General features: G+C 36.1%; 1 protein-coding gene across 2 annotated transcripts in view; it reads left to right on the forward strand.

Moving 5' to 3' along the window:
* ATP6V1H (ATPase H+ transporting V1 subunit H) overlaps positions 1-17,552 on the forward strand; it is a 43,163-nt gene that overhangs the window by 11,753 nt on the left and 13,858 nt on the right. For both annotated transcript variants that reach the window (XM_062568230.1, XM_062568229.1), the window contains exons 5-12: positions 414-527; positions 3,120-3,224; positions 4,280-4,333; positions 7,102-7,199; positions 7,776-7,968; positions 11,593-11,771; positions 12,577-12,702; positions 15,438-15,539. In XM_062568230.1, coding sequence (XP_062424214.1) covers positions 414-527; positions 3,120-3,224; positions 4,280-4,333; positions 7,102-7,199; positions 7,776-7,968; positions 11,593-11,771; positions 12,577-12,702; positions 15,438-15,539 — 971 coding nt within the window. The remainder of the gene's footprint in view (positions 1-413; positions 528-3,119; positions 3,225-4,279; positions 4,334-7,101; positions 7,200-7,775; positions 7,969-11,592; positions 11,772-12,576; positions 12,703-15,437; positions 15,540-17,552) is intronic.

A 17,552-nucleotide genomic window follows, 5' to 3' on the forward strand; every position in this document is an offset into this window, starting at 1 on the left:
TCACTGGTAGCTCATGCAACCAAGCTGAACCAAAGGCTTTTGTGTGGAAGTAACAGCATGTCAAAAACTTTACTTCTGTTCAGGTGTTTCTCTCTAAAGATAACAGCCAGTCTGTCATTCTGACTGGCTTATCAGAAGTGTATACACCTTTTTACTCAAGCAGGTATTGGAGTATTGAGATATAACTAGGTTCTGGGGGTTTGACTCCCACCCCACCCTTGTACTCCCTCATCTCCAAGCTTGCTGAAACAGATTATATTCACAAGTAAAAGTCAAACTGAGAAAAATTTCCATGGACTATTACAATCTAGGATGCACTCTGACAATATATGCTAGTATAATAGGAGACAAATAACTGTCTTATGTTGAATAGTTTTACATGTCTCTTGTTTTCCCTCTCCTTGTATTTACAGGAAAATCATCAACGTGTTTGTATTTTCTTTGATTATGCAAAGCGTGGTAAAAACACTGCATGGTCTTACTTTCTGCCGATGCTGAATCGCCAAGATCTTTTCACTGTGCATATGGTAAGCTTTAACCTATCTCTGAAGATGGTAGAGAAAAATGGTGTTTTTACTTATTTTTTAAGGAGCTTTTCAGAGCCTGAAATTAAACTACTGCCTTGGCTGAAAAGTTCTTCTTACAGTAAAGCTGAGTCATTCTTAGCATAAGCTTCATTTAACTACTTTTTTAAAAATGAGATACATTCTTTATTAATATTGCTCTTTCTGGGAAATTGCAGCAGATTTTAAGAGCTCAAAAAAATCAAGGATTTTAGAGTTGATTGATTAGGAACAATTATTAGAAAAATATTTTTTGTAACAATTGACAGGCAGCATTCCTCAGGTTTTACAGATATTGGAATTTAAATCCCTTCCCCAGGTGAAAGGGGGATATTTTTATCTTGCTAATATTATTCTCTCATATACTCAAATTATTACTGCTTGTAGCCTGCTATAAATGGACTGTAAATATATTGGGGAAGAAGTAATGTCTACTGTGCATTATGTGGTATCTACTCTGCTTTGGGCCACTGGCTGCTACTGATTGTATAACTTTAAAGCAGGCCTACTGCCAAATTGTTTTCTGGAATTCTTGATATTCTGTCATCTGTGCTGAGAACTGTCCATTTCATCTCAGCTATTTATTCTTTTCCTTGTGGGAGTAAATATGACTGTATTACTTTGAATTCCTGCTGGAGACCCTAGCTTGCACCATTATTATAGTCTCAAGAGGATGAAAACTGTGCGACTAAAAATTGCTCTTCAGTACAGTGAACACATGTTTATGCTGGCATGGTATGGTAAAACCAAATCAGTGGCTTAAACTGCAAAACCACGTCCCAGGTTTGCGCTGTGCTCTGGTGGCAGTACTGGTGCGTGGAATTCCAGCCAAGGCAAGCTGTTGCCACCTAAGTGTGGCCAGCGCTATTGCGATTGTGACTCTGCTGTGACTTGAACAGTGAGCTAGCTTATTTTTGGGGAAAGTGTCCAATAGGCTTTATTTATTTATTTTTTTTTAACCTGACTGGTTCACTGCCTGGCTGTGCAAGCAGGTAACTTGGTGCAGCTGAAGGAAGAGGATGCTTTTCCTCCTCCCCCCCCCCCCCCCCCAATGCTGCTGCAAAACAGCAGTCTCCGAGTGCTCGGACAGTATTGATTTCCCAAGTGTGCAAGTGAAGTGTACTTCTCAGATCCTTGCAATGCAAATCAATCCATCTCCCTAGAATGATGACTTGTAAATGTACAGATAGAAGTTACTATGCCCAGTATTTTACTGCTCATAGATGTGTTATTTATGCATTGTTATGTTTTGCTGCCTCGAAAATATCCAAATATCCAAATCAGAAAATCTTACGTAATGTGAAACCACTTTAAAACATCAATTTGCTCCTTTTACTTAACTAACTATGCATTTTAACACCAATATCTCTGTGTGTGTGTGTGTGTGTGTGTTTAGCACAGGAACATTTTCAAAAGACAAAGAGTTTTAGGCTTATGTTGTTGTTGGTTTGTTTTTTGGTGATGGTATGTTTTCCCCCTTCTCCTCCTCCCAGTGTGCACACTGAAAGAGTACTGATGCCACATCAATGTGCCTGCATAGGGAGATCAGAATATTTGTCCTCTGTGTCCAGACTCAAATTCTGCTAAGTATGAATGATCTCTGGTTCAGGGGCCGGATAGCAGTTTTAACTCAGGAGCATGCTAACCTGGAGTTCTACTATCTAATCTTTAAGAGCTAAAGGGACTTCATAGCATGGCTTGACCACATTGGGTTGTGTCAAGTCCATTTCTGAATGCAGAGGTTGCTGTACCAGACTGTCTCCCATGCTCCCTTCAGAAATCTGTGGTAGTGCTGCGCTTCTGAATGCTGTAAAGTGGAAAGGTACCTAAAATAGCCTCACCAATGTATCATGGAGCTACATGCAGGCAAATTAACCCTGTCTCAGAAGAATATTTCTGCAAATATGCTGCAGGCTACAGGATAGTCATTTAAATTAATTTGAAAAAGCTGGCATAGAAATATACTATTCCAGTTAGTACATAAGCTTTCATCATGCCTATGACAAGAATATCTGATGTGTTTTTATTCTTCTCTTTAACTTCATTCTTAAATTCTACTTTCTTTGATGGCTTTCTGCTCTTTTTCTGGGCTTTAACCCTCTTCCTTCCTTACGATTACTTGCTTCAGTTTTATGTTCTTAAACTTTAATGTTTTATGATCATTCATTGGCATATGCCTTAATTGCTTAAAGTAAGCATACTAATGTATGCATTAGATGAAGTGACTTATTGTTGCTGAATTTTTGACTCTGAATGTCCTACAGCAATAGCTCGTTGATAGAAACTCCCCTCTCCTCTCTTCTTTGGTGCCTTGTGAGCTTCATTAGACACGGCTATCTGACAACCTTCTGAAAATACACCAGATACTGGAGAGCAGATGCAACAGAGAAAGCTGAAGGAAAAAAATTACTAGGTGTGAAGGCCCTTTGACATGGGAAAGAGATGTTTTTTGCAAGGGGCCACATTTAATTAAAACTTAGTTTCCAAAATTGCTCTGATGTTAAATACAGAAATTGCTGTTGTATTTGAAAATCTGTTTGCTACGTTCTCTTTTAGGCAGCAAGAATTATTGCCAAATTGGCTGCTTGGGGGAGAGAACTTATGGAAGGAAGTGACTTGAATTACTACTTCAACTGGATTAAAACACAGCTCAGTTCCCAGGTAAGAAGCTACACTTCTTTAAATATGATAGTGACTATGAATGTACATATAAATGTGCATACAGCAATTCTTTTTTTGTTTTTATTCTTTAAATAATTTCATACTGATATTTTTAAAGCTAAATCTTTTTTCTTCAAACACATGTTTCCTAATTTAAAATTTAATTTAAATTTCAAGGAGTGAAGGTGAAATTAAGTGATTTAAATAAAGACGTTGATTTTTCTGTTGATTAATATTCATTCTCTTGGAAAATGAGAAAACATATGATAAGGGGTTTTTGTCTCCTTGTACTATTTTGCTTTTCAGAGCTTGTTACAATGGAGAAAAATCAAATGGCAGCAGGAAGTGAATAAAAGACCTTCTTTTTTTATTCTAGTTTGCTGTAGTATAAAGCTGTTTTTAGCAGTCATGTCACTTGAAACTGAATAAATCCTGCTTTGTTTGAACAGTATTTGTATGGCACTAGCTCAGTATGAACTGCTTACTTCTGACTTGTCCTTCAAAGATAAATCTCTCCTTTGTGTTTGTTTCCCCCCACTCACCACCTCTGTAAAACTTGTCAATAGCCAATGATTTATCATTCTCTAAAATAGTGTTGGAACAGAAGTGGATTCTGGAAAGCAGAGAAACAGTTTGGTAGGTTTAGTACTAGCATATTTTTCATCAATTTCCGCACCATGGATGTATTAGAAGAAAGTTTTACTTTGCCTCTGTAAGCAAAAATCTTAAAGTTTGAATTTCTTTTGGAAAGATTGAGGATATTGGCTTTCAAATTTTAAAATGGTTAAGTCTTGAGTAAATCTATGAGGGCAGAGAGGGGGAACTTGATATACTAGCTCAGGATTATCTCCAAGCATCTTGTTCTAGACATGATAGTGTGGGGTTGGAAAATAAATAGCAAATCATAATATATTGAGGAAAATACAGTAATAGTTTGGGGGGTTTTATCTTTTGCTTTTTGTGTCTGGGAAGATGGAGGGGATTTGAAGAAATTTGGTAACCAATTTTCTGTAAAGCTGAAGGGCAGCTCTGATTTTAAACTTTTTTTGTACTAGAAACTACGTGGTACAGGGGGTTCTGTGGAAGCAGGAACAGTCTCCACGAGTGATGTGAGTATTTCTTTGAAATATGTCTTTTTTTTTTTTTTTTTTTTAAGCTGGGTGGTATCCACTATTTTGCTAGAAAATACTTGGAATCAGAAATGTACTACAGAAGATTGCCAGACGATGGCATCAAGAAACAGAAATACTTAAAATGCTGGTTTCACAGAATATATTGGCAAGGGAAGTGCACGTTTTACAAGTTATATTGAGTTGTTAAAGCTGTAAATGTATTAAACATCCTCTTTTTCTCCCAATCATAACAATGCGGGTCAATTTAAAATTTTTGGACAGTGCTGTCTATTTTGTACTGGACTTTCTGACTTGTCAGTAGAAGAAGCTTGAGAGTAAGAAGCTTTTGGCTCTTGAAACTTAGAAATGGCACATCGAGTAACACTTTTAACAAGCTAATATTGCCCCTCAAATCTCTGTAGCATGGAATTACAAGAGTACTTCTTTAAAGTTATAAGCTGTTTATATTCAGTGTTTATTTATGCTAAATTTCACATAGCTATAATGACTGCTCATTTTAGAGATGAACTGTGTTGGCAGTGTAGCAAATGCAAGTGATCATCATAATGGGCTTTTCTGCTTTGTGGTGGCACGATAAAGCAGTTCATCATAGCTTTTGAATGTGGAGTAGAATTCAGCAATTTGATCTTTTGGTGCTTTCGCAATCTGAATATTAGAGTGAAAGTGTCCATAGTTTTTCAACAGACTTAAATATGAATTTGGAATTTTTCTCTTCTAAATGAAGTAATTGCTTTAAAGAATTAGTTTCCCATAGGGAAAAGCCTCTTAAAGTACCACTGACCAAGATTTAAATTAGTGAAGCGGAAATACTTCTAGTGTTACCCATGACGATCTAGTAGGTCTTTAAATTATGGCCTGAGCGTGGAAGTTGAAGTGCTGTATGTGCAGTTTTGCGTCTTATTACTGTAAGGTTTTGTTAAGCTGACAGCTGTATGTCATGTGGCCCTAAAACAGTAAATCCTTCCACAGCGTGCCGTACCACTCGATATGGAGTGATCTGTGTTCAGTGTACTGTAGCGCTGTGTGAATGTGCTACCGTGGCGTCCCAAAGCAACAGAACTCATAGTGTAAATATGTTCTAGGATAATTAGGTTGTGTACAGTATTGAATTGACTAGGTTATAATGTTTCTGATTTCAGATCTAGCTTGTCCAGAATTGCCAAGCAGGTGCTAACTAAAGTATTTCAGAATAAATTAAGGATGCAGTTGTAACATTCCACATAGGAAGTGGTGACTGAGATTTATAAATTTTAAGTTTAAGAGAGTATTGATAGAGAAAGCTTTTAGGATGAGCTATTTAAAGATAAAATAACTGCATTCTTGCACTAGAAGTTTGGTGATGCGTTGGAAACGGGGGTGTTTGTGTGTGGATAGTTGTTTCGAGAATTACATTTTCTGTGTAGGTTGTTTTTATTTACATGGTGTATGAAAGTGAATTCCTACCCAGTGCAATAAATGTCCTTTGTAATGAATAGCTGTAGATATTTATATTTATTCAGTTTTTACATAAAAGTCTTAAAGATGAATTCATTTTGTGATTCTTGTAAAAGAGTTTTAAGTTCTATTTATTGTCTGTTATCTTTTCATTTTATATAGGATTGCCTAATTTCTTTCTTCCATTGAATGGTTAAAAGGTCTGACCTTGTATTGTATGACTGATCTACCATGAGACTTCAAAGGCGCTTAAAGAAAAAAAAAACTTGTAGGAAAAAATACTTCACTGTCTGTTGCATGTCTGAGTATTGGTCAAAATATACCAGAATGCCACTTCTGCCATACCTTGGGATCTTTTTGGAGATGTAGTGGCACAATGTGCCAATTAAAAAAAAAATAAAATTCTGAGCTGCAACCAATCTTATGTACTATTACACAAGAAATGGAGACTTTGAGATGAAAAGCTGTTTAATTACTCTGTCTCAGTGACTGTTCATATAGCAATTTGAATGAAAATAGGATTCAGTGATGCACATCTTGGCATTCCAGCATTTTCTTGAAGGAAAAGTTTTAGTTTTGTTTTTCTTGTGACACAATATAATGTGCTAAGCTTTTCATTAAAAGGAAAAAAAAATGCAAAGCTAAACTTTGAAGGTGATTGTGCATACTCATCTCTAATGGCATTTTTATAAATAAATATCTTTCTCATATTATGATAAGCATGGTTCTTACTGTGTACTTACATGCACAAGGAAATATGTAATTGTAATGGGACTACTGCTGTGCTGAGTAGGAGAAAGGGGTTGGGAAGAACTCTTAACTGAAGTTTTTTTTTTTTTTTTTTTTTTTGCTACAAAGGTCTGCAGCAGATTTAATCAAGTCTAGTAAACAGTTGTGTTATAGCTGCTTTATATTCCAGAATTTGCTGAACAGAGTAATGACTGATTCTCTTGGTGAAATGGCTCTGGCAGTGTAATCAAACAGAAGACCTTAACACAAGCTGGCAGAAGGAATGTTCAAATAGGCTATAAAAATCTGTTGTGGTTATGGTAAAATGGTGTCATTTCCATAACACTTCTTTCCCATTCAAAACTCTTCTTCAGCAACACTTCAAATTTAAGCAGAGTCACCCTTATAATGCTGTACATCCTTTTTTTTTTTTTTTTTTTTTTAAGTAAAGACAAGAAAAGGAAAATACTAGCAGAGAAATGTATAACGAAGTATGCTAGTAGAATCTGTTGTGGAAAACTGAGCTTCAGTGTTAAGTACCTAACTCTTCTAATAAGTGATGTATTTTTGTTTTCACCTAGAGTTCCCAGTATGTACAATGTGTTGCTGGATGTCTGCAGTTGATGCTCAGGGTCAATGAATATCGCTTTGCTTGGGTAGAAGCAGATGGGGTGAACTGGTGAGCATTTATTTCAATTTATATGGATATACTTGCACTTAAAATAGCATGTTCCCAATGACCCCCTTTTGTCATAGAATTCTCTTGCAAAGACAGCTGCTTTGTTTGAGTACAAAACCTGTTTGTTTTCAAGCGTTAATACACTCATATGAACAGATGCAGATATAGGTACTGATTTTGAGGTCTTAAAGCTACTTTGTCTCTTTGTAAAGAACTGCTTATATATATATCTGAAGAGGACTATACCCATTCACATTTGAGGATGCTCTAAGATTGTTATTTACTAGAACAGGAACTAAAGAAATGAGTTTCTGCTGTGTTTTCAGTATTGGTGTTTCACTTTGGAGTATTTCAGTCTTGAAGTATTAGTGAAAGGAGAAAACGAGAAACGTAGTATCTAAAGCGATGCTTCTTCTCGCTATCTCCCACATATTTTAAAATTTGGCTTCCTAAACAAGCTGCGTGGACAATGGTAAATGCTGGTGCAGGGTATTGCAAAATACGTGGTGTGCACTCATCCCTGTAGCTCTTACCAATAAGTTCCTGTTAAACTTTTTTATCATGTTAACATTTCAGTATCATGGGGGTCTTGAGCAACAAATGCGGCTTCCAGCTCCAATACCAGATGATTTTCTGCGTGTGGCTGCTGGCATTTAGCCCTCAAATGTGCGAATATCTCCGTCGATACAATATTGTTCCAGTATTGTCAGATATTCTTCAGGAATCGGTCAAGGAGAAAGTGACTAGAATCATCCTTGCAGCATTTCGGGTAAGTGTCTGTTAACTGTGGGTGCAATGTGCTCAGCTGGTTTCAGGTGTTGCTGAAGCTCTGCTATTATAGCTTATCAGGTATCCTGGATAGAAGGCTTATTTCTCCCTCTTATGAGATGATTTTTTTAATAGGTAATACGTATACTATTACAAGTAACATATGCAGCTTTCAGTGCCTTAGAATAAGTCTGACTAATGCTGTATTGAACACCGGCATTAGTGGTTTCTCATCTTTAGTTCAAGATTCTAAGATTCTTTTTTTTTTTTTTTTTTTTTTTTCTAGTAGTAGTAGTGTTAAAACACTGGAGTTACTGATATTTGCTTAAACCTTTCTAAGGCAGAATTTATTAAAAAGAATACCATTTTGAAGAGAGATCTGTTTGCCTAACTTCTTGATTGACTTGGAAATTATCTTTCTATCTACTAGTCCAAAAATCTTTCCTTGGTGGCTCTGTCAAGATGAACGAGGATATTCACGTAAGAGTGACTAGCTGACTTACTGTGTTCATGTTACCATGCTGATCCTACTTAGGAATAACTAAGCACTGAGGCTTGATGTTTTCATTGTGCACGTACAAGTTTGAATTCGTATGTGCTGATTAGGCCCATGCACAAAGTTTATGCTCATGCGTGTCAAGTGTCCTGGATGTGATACAGGAATGCTATAACAACTTCTAGTCCTGTTTTTAAGTTAGACCTGTTAGTGGACGAGGTAAACCTACAAGAGAGACAAACCTCGCTGTAAGTTTAAAGATGGAACTTGAATATCCTAAGCTCTGTCTGCTGCTAGTGAAGAGAAGCATGTTCAGAGAATGATTCAATGAGCATGTCTTCCCTAGCCCGTAAAAGTCCTAAAACAGTAAACCTAACTTCAGCTGGGTACCTAAAATGGTCTACTTTCTATTATTGACTTTCTGCAGACAAAGAATCAAAATACAGTATGTGTGTTTGGAATACTTGTTTGAAGAGTAAAATGAATTTTAAAATATGTGATTTTACACTTCATTATTGAAGAGTGTATTTGTGCATTCGTGTATATTTCTGATGCTCTGACTTGTGTTTTTAAAAGATGAGTTTTTAAAATCTCAAAGAGCAAAGAATGAGGAAAGGGCTAGTGTTGTTGAGTGTCTTAGAGTTAAATGGGAAAATACAGCAAGAAACCTTTAAAAAAATGGTGACAGGTTTCAATATCTTCTAATTCTGAAGTCATTAAAAAAAAAGGAGAAATAATTACTAGTACTTCGAGTTACTGTCTTTTGCAGGAGGAGACAAAACCAAGCTGGATTCTTTTACGAAATAAAGACTGAGGAAGAAAAAGGTAGTTTTGTTAATGAGTTTTGGAGAAATTAATGTCGAGAAAGAAAACAGTTAAGTTAAAGGCTAGAGTTGGCAGGAGAATGAGGTTATAAACTGTCAGGCAAGAAATACAGATTGGAAATTAGCCACTGAAGCTGTTTAGTTCTGGAGCAAAATTAAAATAGGTAGGGGAAGCAAAATAGCCTATTTCCTTTGTAAGAAGCTGTGGTGGCAATTTACAGAAAAAAAATAGGTGATTTGCATAAATGGCTAGGCTTGACGATCCCCAGATCCTCGTTATGGCCCATACATTACAGAGGGAATATCAGGAGTTTTGACAATTGATATGCATCTACTCTACTATCTGATTTCTTCCCCTCTCCCCCCCAAATTTGACCAGTTTCACTACTTCAGTAAGTTAATCGTTCCAAGAATATAATTGTACCTTTTTTAAATGAAGTAACAAGCATGGGGTACCTCTATTTTGAATCAATTACTTGATCTGTTAACCCATTAGAATGCATTTTTTCCTCATTTTTTTGTGTATCTATAATATTTTTCATTTTTGTCTTTTATTCTTTTTCTCTCTGCTCACATTGTACTTTTTAATACTTTTTATCAATAAATAGTTTACTGATCCATTCTATTCCTGTTTGAATTCTTCTAATATACCCTTTTCATTTCAGAATTGAGAAGTTTGAAACCTTGCTTTGGGATTAGTTATTAAATAATATTTGGAGTAGCTTCCACTTCTGCCTCTAACTCTCTTAAATAGGAGTTCTTTAGAAACTTTGGCTACCTGCTCTTTGAAATCGCTGAGTCTTGTCTTCTAGGATCTACTATTTGTTCTTTTGCTCTCATTAGCACTTACAGTTCTTAGTAGGTATCTTAGCTTTACTTTCCCTAAATTTCCTTTTACTGTTCAGATCTCTTACTTAATAGATAGAAATATATATTTTTTTTCAACATCGTAAAATGAAGTGAGTATGTGATCATTAAAAGTAGTAATAGAACGTCTTTTCCCTATGCAAGTTTTAACTTCGTAAGATACTGCTAAAAATGTTTAAGTAACATGATGTCTGATATCTTAGAAACCTTAAGTATAAAGCTTGTTGTGAACAAGAGTAATATAGTCAAATTCCTTCTGTATAATTGCATCACTTTTTTTCTAGTAGATGTTAAAACTTATTCATATGAACACAACTTCTGTTTGTTAAGAACTTTCAGTATAAATTACATGTTTTCAGCTTTATCAAAAAGAGCAGGTGGCTAGCTCTGATTGAAGAACACGATTTGAAGTTGATTACAGTGAGTAAAAATGAAATGAATAAATGATCTCAGAACTTGATTATTATATTCTGGGCTTGTCTCACCAGCAAGCTTCTGTTTTGAATAAGAATGTCTCGTTGGAATGTTCCCAAATTCAGAAGAAGCTGGTATAATTCAGATGTAAATTCTTAACCTGGAAAGATCAGGGTTTTTAGACTTTCCTACTTTATGCTAGGACTACATGGAAAATTAAACTGATAACCTAGATAAAAGTAGTTGTTCATAGCAGAGCTCTACAGTTTGGGATATCAGCCCCTCTTTTCTGCTTTGTTTGATGCGGAAAAATGATCAAAGCAGGTGTATTAAGGCATTCTAATGTTTAAGGTAGCATGGCATACCACTTCCTTCTATTTAAGAGGAAAAGGGTCCGAATCAGTTACTTTAATGCAATGCAGTTTGTGCTTTTTAGCACATGTGGTTGTCTGACTTCCACCTGACAAGTCAGACTCATAATCTTTTATTTAAGTTCCTCTTGATTCATGGTACCTCTCTGCTTTAGTCCCACGTGTGAATACGCCTCATGTGCAATAAGATGAGTGCCAGGCAGTTTACACCACTGAAGTAGGTGCAAAGCAATCACTGTGAGGTAGACTCATATTTTCCTTCTCTTTGGAAAGATTATTTCATAGAATCATAGAATCAGTAAGGTTAGAAGAGACCTCTGGAGATCATCTAGTCCAACCTACCTGCTCAGCAGGGTCACCTCGAGCATGTTAGACAGGGTTGGATCCAGGCGGGCCTTGAAGATCTCCAGAGAAGGAGACTCCACCACCTCTCTGGGCAACCTGGTCCAGTGCTCCGTCACTCTCACAGGGAAGAAATTCCCCCCCCCCCATGGTCAGGCGGAACTTCCTGTGCTTCTATTATTTCATGAACTGCTCAATTTTACCTAATAGTCTGCCTTAAATTAGAAATTACTAACAAGGATTTCTCAAATACTAGCGTTTTCTTCTCAGAATAGTCTGTTCTTCTAAAAAAGAAAAAATTATTTTCCTAGAATCTGTTAGAGAAATCTACAGAGAGAGAAACTCGCCAAGAATATGCACTTGCCATGATTCAGTGTAAAGTTTTAAAGCAGCTAGAGAATTTGGATCAGCAGAAATACGATGATGAAGACATAAGTGAAGATATCAAATTTCTGCTGGAGAAGCTTGGTGAGAGTGTGCAGGACCTTAGGTATGTTTTGTAGTATGAACTCTTGAAAAGTGTATTTATACAAATATTATTAAATATCCTTTACTATTAAATGTATAATATTGTATATAATTATATGCCTACATTGCACGATATTATAGCTGTATAATATATGGAATTACGATACTTATGTGATAGCTGATAGGATGGCATAGCAGAGGTATTGATTGTACATGAAAGATACTGTTAGATCTAAGTATTTACACGCTGAATTGAAAAATCTTCACTACTGGATATGTGATCTTTACAACTGGTAAACCATTAAGAAAGAACTTCAGCGGGAGTTGCTAGGAAATAAATGCGGTCCTAGTCTGAGCTAAAGACTACCTAATTAGCATATTCTTTGCTGTCCAAGTTAACTCAAGTTATACTTCTCCTTTTTTCCTGTGCATAAATTGAATTGCACGTTACAGATTGCATTAAAGGCTTAATTTTATGAAAATCAAGGACCATGATTCTTTGTTGGAGAAATTAAAAGCTGGAAAGTGTGCAAAATAGCTGATAAATTTCCAGAATTTAAGAATGGTTTTTAACTTGAGGAGTCCTATTTGGGAAGGATGATGGCTAAACACATTTTTCTTTCTCTCATGCATTTTGGTATTTTTAAGCAATGATGACCTGTGAGCAGGAACAGGTTTTGTTATGACACATTTGGAAGTAGGCTCTCTGCAAAGTACAAATTGTGCTGCTGCAGTTCTGTCTTGTTAGGGATAGATTTGGGTATGCTGTCTGAACAACATTTATGGAAGCTGAGTCTGTATTTCATTTGGAGTCTTTTGTATTGCAGCTCATTTGATGAATACAGTTCTGAACTCAAGTCAGGAAGATTGGAGTGGAGTCCTGTACACAAGTCTGAGAAGTTTTGGCGTGAGAATGCTGTAAGATTAAATGAGAAGAATTATGAACTACTCAAGTAAGTCATCAACTCTTGATTCATATTATGCCGTAGTATTAGTTAGATACTGAAAATACTAAGTGTAATACCTAATTTATGTCAACAGGGAGTAATAACTAAAGTGAAAATAAATTAGAATGTGTGGTCCTTACACAGTACTGATCTTGGCCAAAAGTTGAATTGGTTATTTACTTTAACTGGTCAAAATAAATTGATGACAACGGAAAGAATATCTTTAGCTTAACTCACTTGCAAACTTGTGCAGATGCTTTTAATGCTTTCATTTGAAAAACAATGATACTAATGGATGTTACTATGTTACTTGATGTAATTAAAAACTGATTTTGCCATATCTTAGGCTTAATGTTGTGGTATTTGTTGTCATTGATCAGAGTAAAGAACTCCTTCCTCAAATACCTGGGGGCTGAAAGTTGTGCTGTTGTGCAGTGGAAAATCTGATTTACTGCATTACATTGTAGATTGTCTGTTTTGTCTTTGGATTGTGTGTGGTGCAAGTAGGTTGTTACATGAAGTGATGCGAAAGCTCGTCTTTGCTATTGGAGTCAGCAACTTCATTGTTGGTTTCTGAAGGCATGTACTCGAAGACATCTGGGTTTTAAATAGCTATGGGAAGCTGTTAGTTGTCCTGCTGTGTCATCATTAACTGATAATTGGGTACATGTGCTTTTCTACTTCCTCTGTATTTGCTAGTAAGTGCTGGACCTAACTAAAATCAAGAGGTTGGGCAGAATGTGTGGTGTTAAAGGCCTGGCAAGAATAAACTGAGTCAGAGTCTGTGTGTGTTCCAGTCTGCCCTGGATCCTCAGCAAGATAGTCCAATAGATTTGGCTCTGAGAACCCTTTGATAAATATGTAGGGTTATGGATGCTTAAGACTTTGAGATGCTTCCAACTACAACATGAAAGTGATGTTGATACTTAGCATTTCCAATAGCAGTTGCAGTATTTTGTTATTTTATTGTAGTCATCTGTTCTGGTTTTGAGACCACCTGTTAGGTAAACGTGCTTTACCTGTGCTGCAACAGAGGAAGTGATGTACAATTAAAAAATAATAATGAAGAGAGTTGGAGGGAGACAAGGGATTTTAATGATTTATACCAAGCCACTTTGTACTGTTGAGGTTTCTGAAATGCCTTCCACTTTCCTTTTAATTATCTTACACCTGAGAACTTCTCCTCTGTAGTATAAGACATCTGACAGACAGTCTTCTCCTCTCTTCAAGCTGGATCATTTTCTTTTCCCTTAATATCCACTGCATTATTTGTTTTCTAAATCTAATATACTTCCGTTAGGCTTACTTTACTTCCTGCCCTCCTTCATTACTGACTTCTTATGCAAGTGATGTTGGACTTGTAGTTTGCTCTACAACAGTTTGTAGATCCTCAGTGTCTTCTAGTGTTACAGTTTCTGCTGACTACTTGTGCAAATTAAATTTATTTATTTATTTTTATGAAAAGCACTTTACCTGTCATTTTCTAGCTTGTGGGGAGATAGTAGCTGCTGTATTTTAAAAAAAGAAAATTCCAATAAAACTCTTCCATTTTTTATTTTTAACCCTCCTAAGTGTTTCTGCTTATTGCTAACTTTCTACAGTTAGAACACATTTGCATCTCACTGAGTGTAATGAATCCAGTTTTCCAGTGATTCAGAGACTTAGTCTTTTAAACTTGTTATTAGTTGCTAGCCTTCATATCTGCCATTATTTTTCTTTTTTCCCCTGATTACTCACTAGTGAACAGTGTTGCAGGTGACTGTTTTCCACTCAAGGTGATTAAACTACCTCATTAAAACACATAGTGTTAAGAATTGAGAAATTGAGAAACTACTTTGTAATTCTTACAGCTCTGTATTTCTGTTCAAGTAACAAATTATACATAAAATTGGAGTTTATTACAAGGTCTTGCTTTCATCATCTCTTTCTAAAAAAATGATGACAGAACTCTTTTAAACCACAACAGTTGATTAAATGGATGATATTTTTGAGGTAAAAGTGGTGGTCCTGAACGAAAAGAAAAAGTGAATGGATCAAAGAACTTATACTGCTCTATTCGTAACTGCTTTTTTTAAAATGACTGAGTAGTGTTCTGCATAAAATTCTGCCCTTTTTGCCAGTCTTCATCATATGCTAAAGAAGGCACTGGGTGTAAGGTAGGGGGAAGAATGAAGCTGGGGAAAGGTGGTTTGATAGCAGACTCGTAACATGGCTTCCCAGGCTCGACGTAGCCTCCTTGGTGTGTCACAGGCAACACGGCCTCGTAGCTTCCCACGTCCATAGCGCGAAGCCAGCTCCTGCGCTCGGGAATGGAGACACTTGCAAACACGACTGGGTCTATCACCTAACACAAGCAGCGTCTGTTGGTTTTGTGTGTTTGTATCCTTTGTGGTACTGTCTCGGTCCCCCCTCTCCCATATCTATAAATATTTATATATTCTGTTAGTACAGCTGGTCTTGAACCCAAAACTGTTGATCCTGAAGTCAGCATATCTGAAAAGGTAGATATTTTGTAAACTTTGGTTGTAGGTATTTGTAGATATGGCTCACTATAGGGACTTCAGTGAATGTTTTTAATTTTTGTTAATGAAGGCAGGATCTGTATTGTTTAAAATCCAACTGCATGTTTAGAAAAAGTTATGTTCTAGTGTTACTGTGTGAGCAACTTGTATGGCATGTTTACGGTTGCAAACTGTTAATTTAAATTCAGGGGTAAGAAAACTGTGATTTTTCTTTCCTAGAATCCTGACAAAACTTCTGGAGGTTTCTGATGACCCACAGGTGCTGGCTGTAGCTGCTCATGATGTGGGAGAATATGTACGACACTATCCCCGAGGGAAACGGTGAGAAAAATAACTATGTGCTATTATTCAAGAGACTAAGCTAGAGTATATACTTTAATTATTACTTCTTTATATTCAGATGTGGTGCAATGAAGGTTTTTCTTAAGTTCAGTTCATTGGGAAGGTATTACAGATGACAAAATATAGATTGGATTCTTAACTTTTGTTACTAGTATGTTTTAGTTGCTTTTAACAGTGAAGGGAACCTATGTCTAAAGTAATCGGGAATAAATTTTTTCAGACTAAAACAGAAGACATACTTCAGAAGGAATTAGAACAATACTAAGAATTTAATTAGCATATTGTTTTTATCCTTTATTATGGCTAACTGTTGGGCTAGAAATGTTGGACTTAGAGTGGACTATTTCAGCAATGATTAAACCTTTTATTTTGTGACTAAAACCACTGAGACAAGATTTTTCTTATGAACTATTATAATTTCTAATGATACTGACACAGCTTTGGTTATCACCTTCCTATTTCAGTGTGTTTTCTTTTGCTGCATGAATATAACTTTAAGCAAAAATGCTAACGTTTGCCGTAAACCCAAATTAATGTCAAAAAAATACATACACAAATATTTAACAAAGCAAACATAGTAAGTGTGTGTATATACACATACATATATATTCACACACACTACTATATTTTCATACATATACATACATACACTACTATGTTTGCTTTATTCTATTGTGAAAACTGCTGAGCAAAAAAGCTTACTGAATAACCCCATCTCTGAAGAAGTATACTCTGCTACTGTAGCAGGAAGGGGCATTATGGATTTTTGCAGAAATCGTGCCCATCAGCCACCCAAAGTGGGGAGCTGGAACATGTAATGTAACTTACGTAGCAAAGCAGTGGTCTGTTTCTGTTTCCTGGCTAGGGCTTAATTGAGAATAGTTTTCTAAGGTTGTTGGAAGCATCATGAGCATTTCTTGCTGAGACTACTCTCTCAACATTAGTAACAGTCAAGTACAACAGACTCAAAGTTCATGTTATATATATATATATATATATATATATATATATATATATATATATATATATATATATATATATATATATGCTAGAAAGACTTGCTCACTCTAGGAAGACTCGTAGCCCTTGTAATACTGTAAGTAACTTGAGCTGAAGATCTTTTCAGATTACTGGAACAAATTAAGTCCATCTTGTAGGTCCACTAAGAAGGATCAGAGGCACTCAGTATGCCTTTTGTTTTTTCTCCCCCTCTCCTCTCCCAGTCTATAAATATTTATATAATTGATTAGTATAGCTAGTCTTGCAGTCAAAACTTATATGCTGAATAATCACTGAGCAGTGCTATGTATTTGCTGATTAGCGCTCTTGTCTTCCAAAATAGACTTATAACCACTTGTATTTGAAGGCAAGTATTCTTCTGCAAGGTGGAAGTCCATATTGCTGCCTGAAAGAGTTTTTTTTTGTTGTTGTTGTTTTGTTTTACTGAATGCACCTGCTTTAAGATGTCCCTTGTTTGAAAGTATTTTATTAGACATTTAGACATTTGCCAAAATCCTTAAGCAGCTTGCACATGTCCACTTAAGAGTGTAACACAGTGCCTCAGTGGTGTAATACGGCCACATGGTTGCAGGACCAAAGCTATTTAGTCAAGTGAGTAGCAGAAAGAACCTGCGCCTTCTTGTCTCTAGATGGGACCTCAGCTCCACTCAGCATCTGCTACACGCCACTCTCCCAGACTGTTAAGGCTATTCTGCAAGACTTTGGTCTTCAAAAGGAGTGGTTATATGTAAATAAGTGTCCTAGGTGCTATTCTAACCCACTTTCTTGTTGCAAATTCTAATACTTTAATTGTTTTCTGTATGCAGAAAACTAAATAAGCCAACGCTGTTCTGATGGACAAACTAAAATCACACATCGTGGATCAGATTCTTGAGGCAATAGTGTTATGGGCTTCTAACGAGGCTCACTGACTAGCATTTTTTGAGAGTCCAACAGCAAAAATAAAGTACAATATTGATGTTTGCTGTCACT

This window comes from Rhea pennata, chromosome 2, assembly GCF_028389875.1.
Source record: "Rhea pennata isolate bPtePen1 chromosome 2, bPtePen1.pri, whole genome shotgun sequence".
Lineage (NCBI taxonomy): Eukaryota > Metazoa > Chordata > Aves > Rheiformes > Rheidae > Rhea > Rhea pennata.